The following is a 13001-nucleotide window of genomic DNA, read 5'->3' on the forward strand; positions in this document are numbered from 1 at the left end:
TCAGCGCCACCTGTTTGGATTTTCACAACCACTTTGTGAGGCAGGCAACACAGTGGATTGTCCCTGTTTCTCAGAGACTGAGAGGTGAAGGGACTTCCCCAAGGTCACAGATGGAGGGACCAGAGACTTAGGGTGAGGGGCACATTTTAGGGAGAGGAGAAAGGAAGTCTGATCCCGGGGAGCAGAGGCAAGGGGGGAAAAGAGGAAAAAAAAGAAGAGAAGGGACCAGCAAAGAAGCAGCAGGGGAAGGTTAGAGGAGCCCTGAAGATATAGAAATGGAACAAGACATCAAAAACATAACAAAACAAAACAAAAAACAGAAAAGCAAGACTCTGATGCAGGGACAGATGGAGACCAGACAGGATTATGAAGAGGTGGGGCCAGAGCCACTTTCTCATGGGGGGGTGAGTGGAGGACAGGGGGGCTGGAAGTTGGGGGGAATCAGAGGGAGACAGAGTAGGTCTAGAGAAAAGAGCTCAGAGGACATGAGGCCACAGAACCTGTTTCTGGGGAACAGGCATGTGCCACTGGTCCCTGAGTGTGATGTTTCCCTTCAGGTCAAAGCGCTTGGTCCCAATGTCACCATGGAAAACACATCCTTCTGATGACTGTGGCCTCTGCCCCCTGGCCTCCTCCTCTAGGACTGTGTGTTTAGGCAGCTGCACTGCATTTTTAGAACAATTTTTAACTTGTAGGCCGTACCTGTGGAACCAGAATGTCTGGTCAAGACCAGTTACATAACACCCTCAGCCCTTCTGGTGCCAAGGGCGGCAGCAGCCAGACCTGGCCCCACACAGGTGTGGGCTAGGCCTAGTCAGAGGGGGCAGGGGGTAAAAGGAAAGGGGTCCCCTTCCCACCTGGAGGACTGAGCCCCCACTTCTGGAGCCAGAAAACTACGTGAGACAGGACCTAGTCTGAGTCTTCTATCCAGGACCCCTAAGAATGTAGCTTTGTACTGGTCTAAGGCTTCCTGAAGGATTCAGACTAAACCTAAGAAAGAATTTTGCCATTGGGATTGGCAAAATATGAACATGTTACACAGAAGTTTCTTCAGTACCTATTTAAAGGATTATCTGTAATGAATAGTCAAGTCCAGACCAGAGGGGTAAACTCTGTGACTTCTGGAAGACTGTCCCACCGATAGTTCATGGTGTTCTGGGTAGATACCAGGCCAGGACACCCCGGTGTCAATACCTAAGTATGCTCAACTGAGAACAAGGCCAAACTTCAAAAAAAGGTTTGAAGAATAAAGATGAGGAGCTAAGTTCACTGCGGCCCTACAGCTCCCCAGGGCAGGCCTGAGCAGAGGGAAGAAGGGGATGCAGTCAGCCATCAGGATGGCTGGAATGCATCTTATCCACAGAACCCAGAGAGGTGGGTGGGAGATAGAATCCCAGAAGCCAGCACAGACTATGCAAAGCAGCTGGCTCAGCCTCCTCATTTTATAGACAGAAGACTGAGAAGTGACTCACTTGCCCACAGTCACGTAGAGAAGGGGAAGATGATGAGGCTGATAGATCAGTGACAGCTAGTTCAAGGCCTGAAGGTCTTTCACGAACTTCAGGAGGACGAAGGTGAGCCTAACTCTGACGGCTGCTGGAGTGGGCTTGAGGGAGGATTTGAGAAGCCCCTGTATGCCAAGCCCTGGGTCCGGAGCCGAGCTTTAGCTACAGCCTACAGATAGGGAGGCCTCTAAGAAGTATGGAGGAAGAATGGCTAACAGGACTCAGACATGGACCTCCCAGGGCCAAACAAGGGACCCAAAGGGGTGGCGGACGTCTCCACCCCCACCATTCTTCCCAGGCTCGCAAGGTTACTGCCCAACCCTGCCAACCCCCCAGGAGCAAAGCCCAGCCTGCTCACCACTTGCCTAGCCATTAAATAGGCATCCATGGAGCCCACTTTGGGCTGTGTAGCCCCTCCCTCCCTTCCATTCATATGGCTCACAGGCTGGATCCCTTGCCACGGACACCATAAAAGCCTCCTTGGTCACGTTCACCTCGCTCCAAGTCACCCCCACATTCACCTGGATACCCACCACAGCCCCCTCACTGGTCCTCTGCCTCCTACTTTTGCTCCTGCTGTCCTCCTCCACTTAGCTAGCAGCCAGGGATTGCTAAAACACAATCTAGACATCTCACTCCCCTAAAAGCTAGGCGTGGCTCCCCAGAGCCTTCAAGATAAAGCACCGTCTCCTTAGGAGAGAACACAAGTCCTTCAGGAGCGGGTCTTTCCCATCCCAGCCTTGCATCTTACCCTCTGCTCTAGGCTCTGCTGTGTTGCTTCCAGAACCCACCAAAACTTTTCACACATCTGGCTTTTGCACGTACTTGGCCTGGGAGGCTCTTATACCTTCTGGTGCACCTCGGATATCTCCCACTCATCTTTCAAGTCTCCATCCAAAGCTACTGCTTCTGGGAAGCCCTCCCTGATCTCCTCAGGCAAAGGCTGGCATTTCTTCTCTTGAGCTCCTGCACAGCCCACACTTGCCTCTCCCAGTATTCACCACATTATGTGCTAATTACCCCTTTGCCTATTGTGGTAGGCAGCCTCTAGTTGGATGGCTCCCATGATCCCTGCCTCTTGGTATCTCTCCTGCGTCACGCCCTCCCCTTGAGTGTGGGCTGGGCTCAGTAACTTCCTTCCAACAACAAGAATAGGGCAGAAGTGAAGGGATATTACTTCTGAGATTGGTTACAAAAAGACTGTCTGTGGCTTCTGACCTGGCTGCCGACCCCCCTCCCCCAACCCAGAGCCCTCACTCTGGAGGAAGCAAATTGTCACTTGGAGTAGTTCCTTGGAGGGGCCCATGTGGCAGGGAACAGAGGTCCCTAGCCAATAGTCAGTAAGGACTTGAGGTGAGTCCACTGCCGTGTGAATGAGCCAGAAGCAGATTCTTCCTCAGTCAGGTCTCTGAGGTGACTGCAGTGCCTGTTGATACTTGGTTGGCTTTGTTGAGTTAGAGGCATCTGGCTAAGCTGTCCCCAGGTTCTTGACCCATAGAAACTGACATAACAAATGGTTGTTGTTTTAAGCTTCTAACTTTTGGGGAAATTTGATAACCAATAAACATCTTCTCCACTGGCCTTAGATCTCCTTGGGGACTGACTTATTCATCTCTGGATCTGCTAGGGCAACTCACTGGGGACAATGAAAAGAACCTACAAGTTTTGAGGATGCCAAAAAAAATTACTTAAAAAATAAATTAAATAAAGGTTACATAAGAACGTTTCCTGAATCAGAATGACATCAGCCTTCTCAACAGCAACTCTGGAAGTTAGAACACAACGGAACCAGATCTTCAGAATTCTAAGGAAAATGATATCCAATCCACAGCAATCGAGTGTGAGTGTGAAACATTTTCAGAAGAGATCTCAAAAATTTATCTTCTGCGCACCCATCCACTGTCTCAGGAAGCTACTCAAGGGTGTGCTCTGCCCAAACAACAGTGTAAACCAAGAAAGAAGAAGGAATGGGATTCAGGAGCTGAGAGCCAATAAAGCGAGGGGGAGGGACTGTCTAGCTGATGGTGAAGGAAAAGCCCCAGACAACAGCAGTGGCCAAGGCCTGGAGGGTGACTAGTCCAGACCACAGCAGATCAGAAGGCAGATGAAGGGATGCGTCTGTTCTGGAAGCAGCAACTGAGAGAACAGCTAACGTAATGAGCATATTGCCTAGAGATCTACACACAAATGGGGGGATGATTGAGGTTGGATTAATAATGGACATAAGGAACACTAAGCAAATGAAAAACGTAAGGTAATTATTAACTCCAGCAAAAACAAAATGTTGTACAGGAAAAAGTCATTATAGTATACTACATAAGCTGTGACTAGAGTTTACAAGGCCAAAAATATAAACAGTGAATGCTGATCTAAAGAAAATTACATCATAACTCATTTAGGAGGAAGGGGGGGATGGGAAGTGTGTTGTGCGATGGGGGCAGGGAGAGCAAAATGAACTACGTCCTAATCTTCGATAGTGATAAGTAGATAGACAAGGAATTAGCTGAAAAAGTTGAAAGTGGCTCTGAGGAGTTGGAAATGGGGTCTAAGTTGCAAGAGACAACTGTTTTTTCTTTTTTTGTTTTTTTAAATGTTTATTTTTGAGACAGAGACAGAAAGTATGAGCGGGGGAGGGGCAGAGAGGAGAGAGAGAGAGAGAAAGGATAGAGGATCCAAAACAGGCTCTGTGCTGAAAGCAGAAAGCTCGACACGAGGCTCGAACTCAGGAAACGAGATCATGACCTGAGCCGAAGTTGACGCTTAACTGACTGAGCCACCCAGTCGCCCCAAGACAACTGTTTTTCATAACAAGTCTTACGGAACTATTTAACTCGTTAAACTACATGTAAGTATAATGCTTTTAAAAGGTAAACCTAAAAGTCTACCACAATTTCTACATACAGACGATTTTCAATAAGTCTCAATCTTTACTATTCCCTCTGTATGATGTCTTCATCAGCCCACTACACTTGCAGGTAGGTATGTATTAGGACACTTGACCACAAATGACAAAGCCCCAACTCAAACTGGTGAACAGCTATTGTGTCCTGTCACAAATGGGCTTTAGTCTTGGCTGGATCCAGTGTTCACACGGCATTAGCAGAGATCTTTCTGTCTCCATTTCTTGGCTCTTATTTCCATGTCGACTTCATTCTCAAGCAGGCTCTTCTCACACCTTGGCAAGCTCGTCTCCAGCACCTCCAGGTTTCTAACCTACCAGCTTTGTGATCCTAACGGATGGAGACGGTCTCTGCCTGGTAGGTGCAAAAAACCACCTGGGATAGACACTCATTGATCTACTTGGGTCACATGCCCATCCCTGGACAGACTGCTACAGCCAAAGAGATAGAGCACTGGGATTGGCTAAGCCTGAGTCACATATCCGTGCCTAGACCCATGGACAAAGTGCGGGTGAAATGGTCTCACAAAGGTTATCTGGATGCTGTTACTAGAAAAAGAGAGGCTAGATGCTGCAAAACCAACAGTTGTGCTCTTGCCTGAAGACAGACACTGCTGCTTGCCTTCATCAGCAGAGGAGCTGCTGGTTAGGAACCTCCCAGAACACTACATAACTGGCCCATTCCCTCTGCTTCACATAAGCTGTTAGATTTTTAAGATATGTCCCGCATTCTCACATCTTCTTGTGTCTAGGGAAACAACCTAGGTCCTTTGATTTTCCTTGCTTGACAGTTTCTTTTTTTTTGTTTGTCTGTTTATTTTTGAGAGAGAGTGAGAGAGCAAGAGGGGGAAGGGCAGAGAGAGAAGGACGCCCAGAATCCCAAGCAGGTTCCAGACTCTGAGCTGTCAGCACAGAGCCCAACGTGGGACTTGAACACATGAACCTCGAGATCATGACCTGAGCTGAAGTTGGAGGCTTAACCGATTGATCCACCCAGGTGCCCCTGCGTGACGGTTTCTAGACTCCTCACCTTCCCAGCTCTCTTTCCCCGGATGCTGAGTAGTGTCAAAAAACTAAAATGTGGTACCCAGAGTTGAATGAAGCTCCAGATGTGGCCTGACCAGCCCAAATGCCCATGGGTTGCTTGTCTCATTTCTCCTGGTCAGTGGAGCACCTGAAGGTGCATTGGCTTTTTTTTAGTGACTGCAGTGCATTGTTCGCTCACATTCAGCTTCCACCAACACCTTTCTTTATATAAGCTGTCATTAAGCCAGGAGTTCCTCATTCTGCATTCATGCAGTTGGTTCTTTGAACCTAAATAAAGGAATTTGCCTTTGCTAAATTTCAACTTATAAAATTTGGCCCATTATTGCAGCTGGTTGAGGTGTTTTGAATATGGATCCTGTCTTCAGTATAAGCATCTTTCCAGGTTTTGCATAATCCACCTATTTGATTGGTAGACATACTCTTTATTTTCATCCAAGAGGATAATAAGATAAATTTGGGTCAAGGATAAAGCCCTCTGTCCTACTGCCCAAGTCCACATGCTATCCTGTGATGATGCAATCAGCTATGGAGCAACCAAGTTGTTTTAGCTTCCCAGGGTTTCCAGAACCATTACCACAAACTGGTGGCTTAAAACAACAGACATTCATTCTCTCACAGTTCTGGAGGCTAGAGGTCCTAAGGTGAGGTGTCAGGAGGGCCACGTTCCCTCCAAGGACTCTAGAGAAGAACCCTTCCTCGCCTCTTCTTAGCCTTTCTTGGTGGTCAGCAATCCTTGACATCCCTTGGCTTTAGCTGCATCTCTCCATCTTCACATGGCATTCTTCCCTCTGTGTGTGTTTTCTATGTGTTTCTATGTCCAGATTTCCCTCTTCTTAAACGGATACCAGTCATTGGACTTAGCCGGCACCCTGATCCAGTATGAGTTCATCCTAACTAGATTATATCTGCAAAGACTCTATTTCCAAATGAGGTCACATTCACACGTACCAGGGGTGAGGACTTCCAACATATCTTTTTAGGGGACACAATTCAACCTACTATACAACTGGCATCAGATTTCATCTCCCTTATCTCTTTCTTGACCTCTAAGCTCTGTAGAGCATCTCTATCAGAAGTTTTGCTGCAATCCAGACAGCCATGGGATTCCATGTACCCTAACCACATAAATCAGTCAACTTGATCTACTAACACAGTCTAGAGTGCTGGTTGCCACCTGGAGCTGTATGTGGCTGCCCTGTCCCTTTCTACTTTTCAGAGATTCTGATAGACTCTCCCCCTGGGGGAGGCCAGAATCTCCTGAGGGTGGTGGGGACAGGGTAGTTAGAGGAGGGAAGCCATAGAGGGGCATGGTTAAGAGTTTGGACTTTGGAATGAGACAGACCTACGACTTTGGGCTAGCTTACTCAATCTCTCTTGCATCCCATTTTCTTCACCTGTAAAATGTGAGTGATAAAACTTACCATAATGACATCCCAGGATAGAAGTGGCTATTGCCATTGTTGCTGCTGCTGCTGCTCCTGTGAGCTGCTTGGGAATCTGGGTGAATGTAGATCTGAATCCAGATCTTCAGTGTCCCCCGAGGCATGTTCCTTAATGCAGCTAAACCCTTTTCAGGCTTCCGCATCTGTAAAATTGAGAAACCTGACTCTCAGGCTGCTGTGAACTCTGTGTATACCCAGCATAGAGCCTGGGGCACAAAGCAGCTTAAATGTTTGCTTCTTCTCCTTCCCTTCTTCTCCTATAAACAAGGAAAGTAATGTTAGTCTGGCATGACCTATTCTCAGGAAACTCAGGGTGGCTCCTTTATAATCGCTCTGTTTTCTCTGTCTTCGGAGAGACACCCTGGATTTAATTTTGAGCCTGATTTTATGAAGACTCTAAATTGTTTTTAAAAACAAATGCTAACTATATATTTCTCCAGCAGGCCACTTAGTTCGTTAGGAAGCCCTCTTGAGTCACTATGTTTATTTTTATGCCCATTTTACCCAGGCAGTAAGTGAAGGCAAGGGTTAATAATGGCCCCATTGCCATGTAGTAACAAGGGATGATAGGAATGGAGAAGGGCTTTGATCCACACTTTCAAACTCCAAGTCTTATGCTTTGCCTTTACACACAAAAAATTAGATTTTTAAAAATAAGCCTGGGGCACCTAGGTGGCTCAACTGGTTAAGCATCTGACTTCAGCTCAGGTCACGATCTCACAAATTTGCGAGTTCGAGCCCTGCATTGCGCTCTGTGCTGACAGCTCAGAGCCTGGAGCCTGGAGCCTGCTTTGGATTCTGTGTCTCCCTCTCATTCTGGCCCTCTCCTGCTCATGCTCTCTTTCTCTCTCAAAAATAATAAAATAAAAAATACATAAATAAAAATAAGCTCAATTACATATGTAAATTAATTTCCTAAAAAATAAATCAGAACAGGGACTTAGCTGGTTAAGTGTTCAACTCTTGGTTTCAGCTTAGGTCATGATCTCACGTTTCCTGAGTTCGAGGCCCATGTCAGGCTCTGTGCTGGCAGCGTGGAGCCTGCTTGGGATTCTCTTTCTTTCCATCTCTCCCTGCCCCTCCCCTGCTAGCATGCTCTCTCTGTCTCTCTCAAAAATAAATAAATAAACTTAAAAAAAATCAGAACATTACTGACATACATTCTTTGTCCATCACTTTCCATTAGAACTTGTTCTTGTCTCCACATCCCCAGGAGTAACTATTATTTATGAGTTTGATATGTATGCCCCAGAGCTTTAAAAAATATAGACATTTCAAAAAAAAAAAAAAAATAGACATTTCCATTCCTTTATATATAAGTCTACACAAAATACACCGTATTGTGTTTGAGGGAGTATTTTCACAGAGATGGCATCATGTATGGTTTAGCATCTTGCATTTTTTACTCCACATTTTGAGAGATCTTCTGTTGAAACGCATAAATCCGGTCTGTTCCTTCGGTCCGCAGTATTCCACTCAAATGTGCCATGCTTGATCGACCCTTCCCTTGTTGGTAGCCCCGTGCCCTTGCCCCATTTCCCAGTGCTTCTGAGGGCTGGAAGCTTTGTGGACTAGGCCCTGAGCCACTTTCAGAAAGCCTCCTGGGCTCACAGACTTACTCAGCTGGGGAGTTCACTTTGAAAGCAGAGGCCACCGGCTGACCTTAACTGTCTGGGTTCAAGATCAAGGGCTTCCCCCAGGCCACCTGCCACAGAAGCAGGAAGGCCCGGCAGAGCCCCAGGGGCTTGCTGCAACTTCAGTCCCTCCCTGCTGGGCCAGCCCTCCACAATGGTGCTGGCCAACAGGACCTGCTAACAGTGTAAGATAAAAAGAGAAGTACAATAAACACGTAACTGATAACTCTAACTCGGCTGTTACTGAGTAAATGGCAGCAGTAAAACAATAAAAACAAACTAAGTGATTATAGTGCAAATACAAAAACAAAGAGAGATTAGACCCTTTTTGATGAGGCCTTGATCTAAATTAGGACTCACCAAGAACAGGGCCTGAGGTTGGTGCCAGGGAGCACCTCTCCTTGGGAGTACTTCCTCTCTCCTGCAAGAATTCATCCTTCCTCATGGAATCGAGTCTGGGGTCCTCCTGAGCTGTAGTCCTTGTTTAGGGCCCATCGTGGCGAACTCCCAGCCCAAACTTCTTCTGGTTTGGTAGCGACACATTTGGATCACCCGGGAAGATTTAAAACAAACAAACAAATAAGCAAACAATTTCCCAGTAGTTGGGGGTAAATCAATTTGTGGGTGGGGAGCTATGAATTAATACTACATTAATTTGTAGTTTTTGCTTATTTCCATGGTGTAAATACTGCCCCCATGGCCCATTTAAGTTGCTCAACTGCTTTACCAACTGGCTTGCAAATTCATTCATTCATTGTTCAAGATAGTGGCATCAATTTAGAACCCTTTGTAGCTTTTCTGCTTTCCAAGAATTTCCAGTATACACCGTGATCACGGAAAGATCAACCAAACAAACTTCAAGAAGTTATTTATGGCCAAATAATCTATAAAGCAACTCTTTGAAATCTCTTTCAGAAAGTTTATAGCAGAAAATATTCAATGTGGGCTGCGGGCATGTTTTACTGTGTTTGACATGATACACAGGGGCTTCCATGAGGAAGTATTTCCAGGGCCTACCAAGAGCACAGGAGAGAAGGCAGTCCTCACTATGGGGAGGCGGACAAAAGAAGCAGCCACTGGCCACAGAAACCCTCCTCTGCACAACCTTAGAGTTCACAGGGAAGGAAGCTTCCAAGATTCTGAGAGGTAAAGCAACTTGCTCAAGGTCAAATGGCCAGGTCCCAATTCAGGACTTCTGAACCCAGAATTAGGCCCCTTTCCAAAACATACTAGGGCACTCTTCATGGAGTCTGAGACCTCGACTCAGGTCTGGAAGCTTTAAAGTTAGGGTATTCCCTCCCTTTGCCCGTTTCTTGACCCTGAACCACGCACTGCAGGGGCTGACCTGGCAGATCCCAAGTTGATCCCACCTGAGCCATGAGTGCCCAAGGTGGGGAGGGGCCTATGAGCCCACAGCCACCTGACACCCAGGAGAAAGCCTTAATTACCCATCTCTCAGCCACACCCGTGCAAGGCTTCCCAGGACAGGAGAGGTGCCTGTGGGGCAGGAGTAAGGGAAACCAGGAGAGCGTTCAGACCTTCTGCAAAGGTGAGGAGGCGCGCTAGTGTGGTTCCTAGGGCAGGCCTACACACAGGGAGCTGTTTCCTGAAGCCCAAGTCATATAACCCAGTAGAGGTGGGCAGGCAGTCATTCCTACAAAGATGAGGGGATTCCCCCACCACTTGCAGTGAGCTACGTCCCCAGGAGCTCCTTGGATCACCCTTTCAGTGGCAAAGCTACCGTTTCCCCACTTCCTGCACTGGGGAGGGTTGAGGACTCTCTTGTGGTCAGGGTCTGCTCAGCTAGAAGTGCAGCATAGTCTCAGTAAGAGTGAACTTAGGCGGAGAACAGTTGATTCCCTCAAGTATCATCTACTCTGGCCAGCTCTGGGCTTGCTGGAGTGGGGGTGGGGCTGGGGAGGTATCCCCAAATAGCCCTCAGGGTGGCTTGGGAGTCCTGGCCTCCAAGGTCAGCATTGCAACTGAGAATCCTGGAGAGGCCCTGCTCTATACCCTCCTTGGCATGTTTCCCTGGTCAGACCAGCTGGGCATAGCTGGGAGGAGGAAAGGGCAGGCTCCCTGTGCGCTGGTGAGGGTATCTGCTCCCTGTGGCAACCTCTCCTGTCTCTAAAATTATATGTGGATTAAAAACACTCCATCTGGCAAGAGCAGATGGAATCGGGCAGAAGCATAGTCAGGACACTGGATTTCAGATCTGTGGCTCTGTGTATATCAGGAAGAAAAATATAAAAGACAAAAAGGCCAGGAGAGAGGTATATGATAAGGTGTGTGTGTGTGTGTGGTGTTTATGTGCCACATGATGTGCGGAGGGGACACTGACTCAGTGTGGGTGCTAGGAAGCTGATTTTGTGAGGAGGAGCAGATTCATCAAAGGAAATGGGAAATTCAAGTCAGAGCAGATGAGGGAACTGGAAAGCAGAGCAAATTGGGAGCGGTCAGAGAAAGACAGCAATGCATGCCCTCCAGTCTCCCAGAGCACAAAACATTCTAACAAAAGTCTGAATAAGGAGAGGAGAGGTCCAGCTACACCAGTTCCTCAAGGGCCTAAGGGCATCCCTCCTGCCCTGAGACACAGCTCGCAAGAGTGAGAGCAGAAGGCAGTGCCAGTCAAGGATATGGCTGCAAGCAGCAGAAAACCTGACGTGCAGGCGCTAGAACAAATAGGGGTTCTTTGTGTCCCATAATAAAATATCTGAAAGTGGGTGGGTATGGTGCTCAATAGTATCGGGGCTGGCATCTCTGTGGTTCTCTTGGCTTTTCCTGTGGAAATACGGTGACTGTGGTTTCAAATATCAGGATCCTTTTCAAAATAGGAAGAAAGAGAAGGGAACGGAGCCAGGCAACTTCCACTTGCGTCTCATTGCCCAGAACTGGTCACATGGTCACCCCCAGTCGCGAGGTAGGCTGGGGAAGCAGAGCGCAGTGTTGCCATGGCTTAGCCCTGCGGGCCACTCTGTTGCCCAGGCAAAATCGGGCTTCTGTTAGCAGGGAAGTAGGGGAAATGGACATTGGGAAGGCAACCAAGCCCAGAAGGGACACCCTGAATGGCAAACATTTTCGGTAGGGACTGAGTTAATATTCCAAAGTTGAGCTGAAGAACGCTTTGAGACCGGCAGTCCAAGACCCTTGATAACAATCCCTTCAATCATCACTCATTGTCTCATTTAACCTTCACAGCAACCACACGAGGTAAATGCTCTTATTTCTCCCATACTACAGGCGAGGAAGGAGAGTTTCATACATTGCACATCACACTTGGCAGGAATACACATCTGAGTCAAGATTTCACAGGCTCTAATACTCCTCAGCTTTTTTTGATCCTAAACTATTTGCTCCTTATAGGAAGCTGTCCCACCCTACTTCACTAAGTTACTGATCTCTGACCCTTCCCCAGGATCCAAACACCAGTAAAGAGGTTTTCGAAGTCAGACAGACCTGCATGCAGATTTTTTTTTAATTTTTTTTTTTTAACGTTTATTTTTGAGACAGAGAGAGACAGAGCATGAATGGGGGAGGGTCAGAGAGAGGGAGACACAGAATCCGAAACAGGCTCCAGGCTCTGAGCTGTCAGCACAGAGCCCGACGTGGGGCTCGAACTCACGGACCGTGAGATCATGACCTGAGCCAAAGTGGGCCGCTTAACCGACTGAGCCAGCCAGGAGCTCCTGTGTGCATAGTTAAGGCCACAGATAGGGCTACCGGGGATTTTATTTATGGCATGCATTTTATTTATTTATTTATTATTATTATTTTTTAAACAGTTTGGCTGCTTCTTTTTTAAAAATTTTTTTTTAACGTTTATTTATTTTTGAGACAGAGAGAGAAAGACAGAGCATGAATAGGGGAGGGGCAGAGAGAGAGGGAGACACAGAATCTGAAACAGGCTCCAGGCTCTGAGCTGTCAGCACAGAGCCCGACGTGGGGCTCGAACTCACGGACCGTGAGATCACGACCTGAGCCGAAGTCGGCCGCTTAACTGACTGAGCCACCCAGGCGCCCCTGCATGCAGATTTTGATTCTTCTACTTGTCAGCGTGTGGCCTTGGGCAAGCTACTGCACTCTCTGGGCCTCCTAAACCTTGAGAAGTGGCAGGATTAAATAGACGGTGGGTTAGGGCACCCAGCACAATGCCTAGAGACGGCAGGTGTTTGATAGCATCGGTGCTCTGCTAGAGATACAGCAACGTGGAAGTTCAGCCATGGACCACCTCTGGTTTTGCATAAACCAAGGTCACGTTGTTTCCCACACACTTTCCTGACAAAATCTAACTCTTTGTAATCAGGGGTCTTCTATTTTGTTTTCCTTTGCCACTAAAAAGCTGACTCGGCTTCAAGTCCTCAGTTGTTACTTCAGCTAACACTTACCAAGCATCCCCCAAGTGCCAGGCACTCTGCTACTTGGGGGCCGGGTCCTTGCCCACTGGGAGTTTACGGTCTGTGTGCAGAATGCCACA

The 13001-nt window shown here is 47.6% G+C and overlaps 1 protein-coding gene across 1 annotated transcript in view; it reads right to left on the reverse strand.

Moving 5' to 3' along the window:
* The window catches only part of TFRC (transferrin receptor), a 75343-nt gene extending 68308 nt beyond the window's left edge, over positions 1-7035 (reverse strand). Inside the window, exon 1 of the mRNA XM_053903498.1 lies at positions 6873-7035. Within this exon, the coding sequence (XP_053759473.1) occupies positions 6873-6909 (37 nt within the window). The 5' untranslated portion in view covers positions 6910-7035. The remainder of the gene's footprint in view (positions 1-6872) is intronic.
* Between the last annotated feature and the right edge of the window lie 5966 nt (positions 7036-13001).

The sequence above is a fragment of the Panthera pardus genome, unplaced genomic scaffold (assembly GCF_024362965.1).
Source record: "Panthera pardus isolate Hobbes unplaced genomic scaffold, ASM2436296v1 HiC_scaffold_16, whole genome shotgun sequence".
NCBI classification, from domain to species: Eukaryota; Metazoa; Chordata; class Mammalia; order Carnivora; family Felidae; genus Panthera; species Panthera pardus.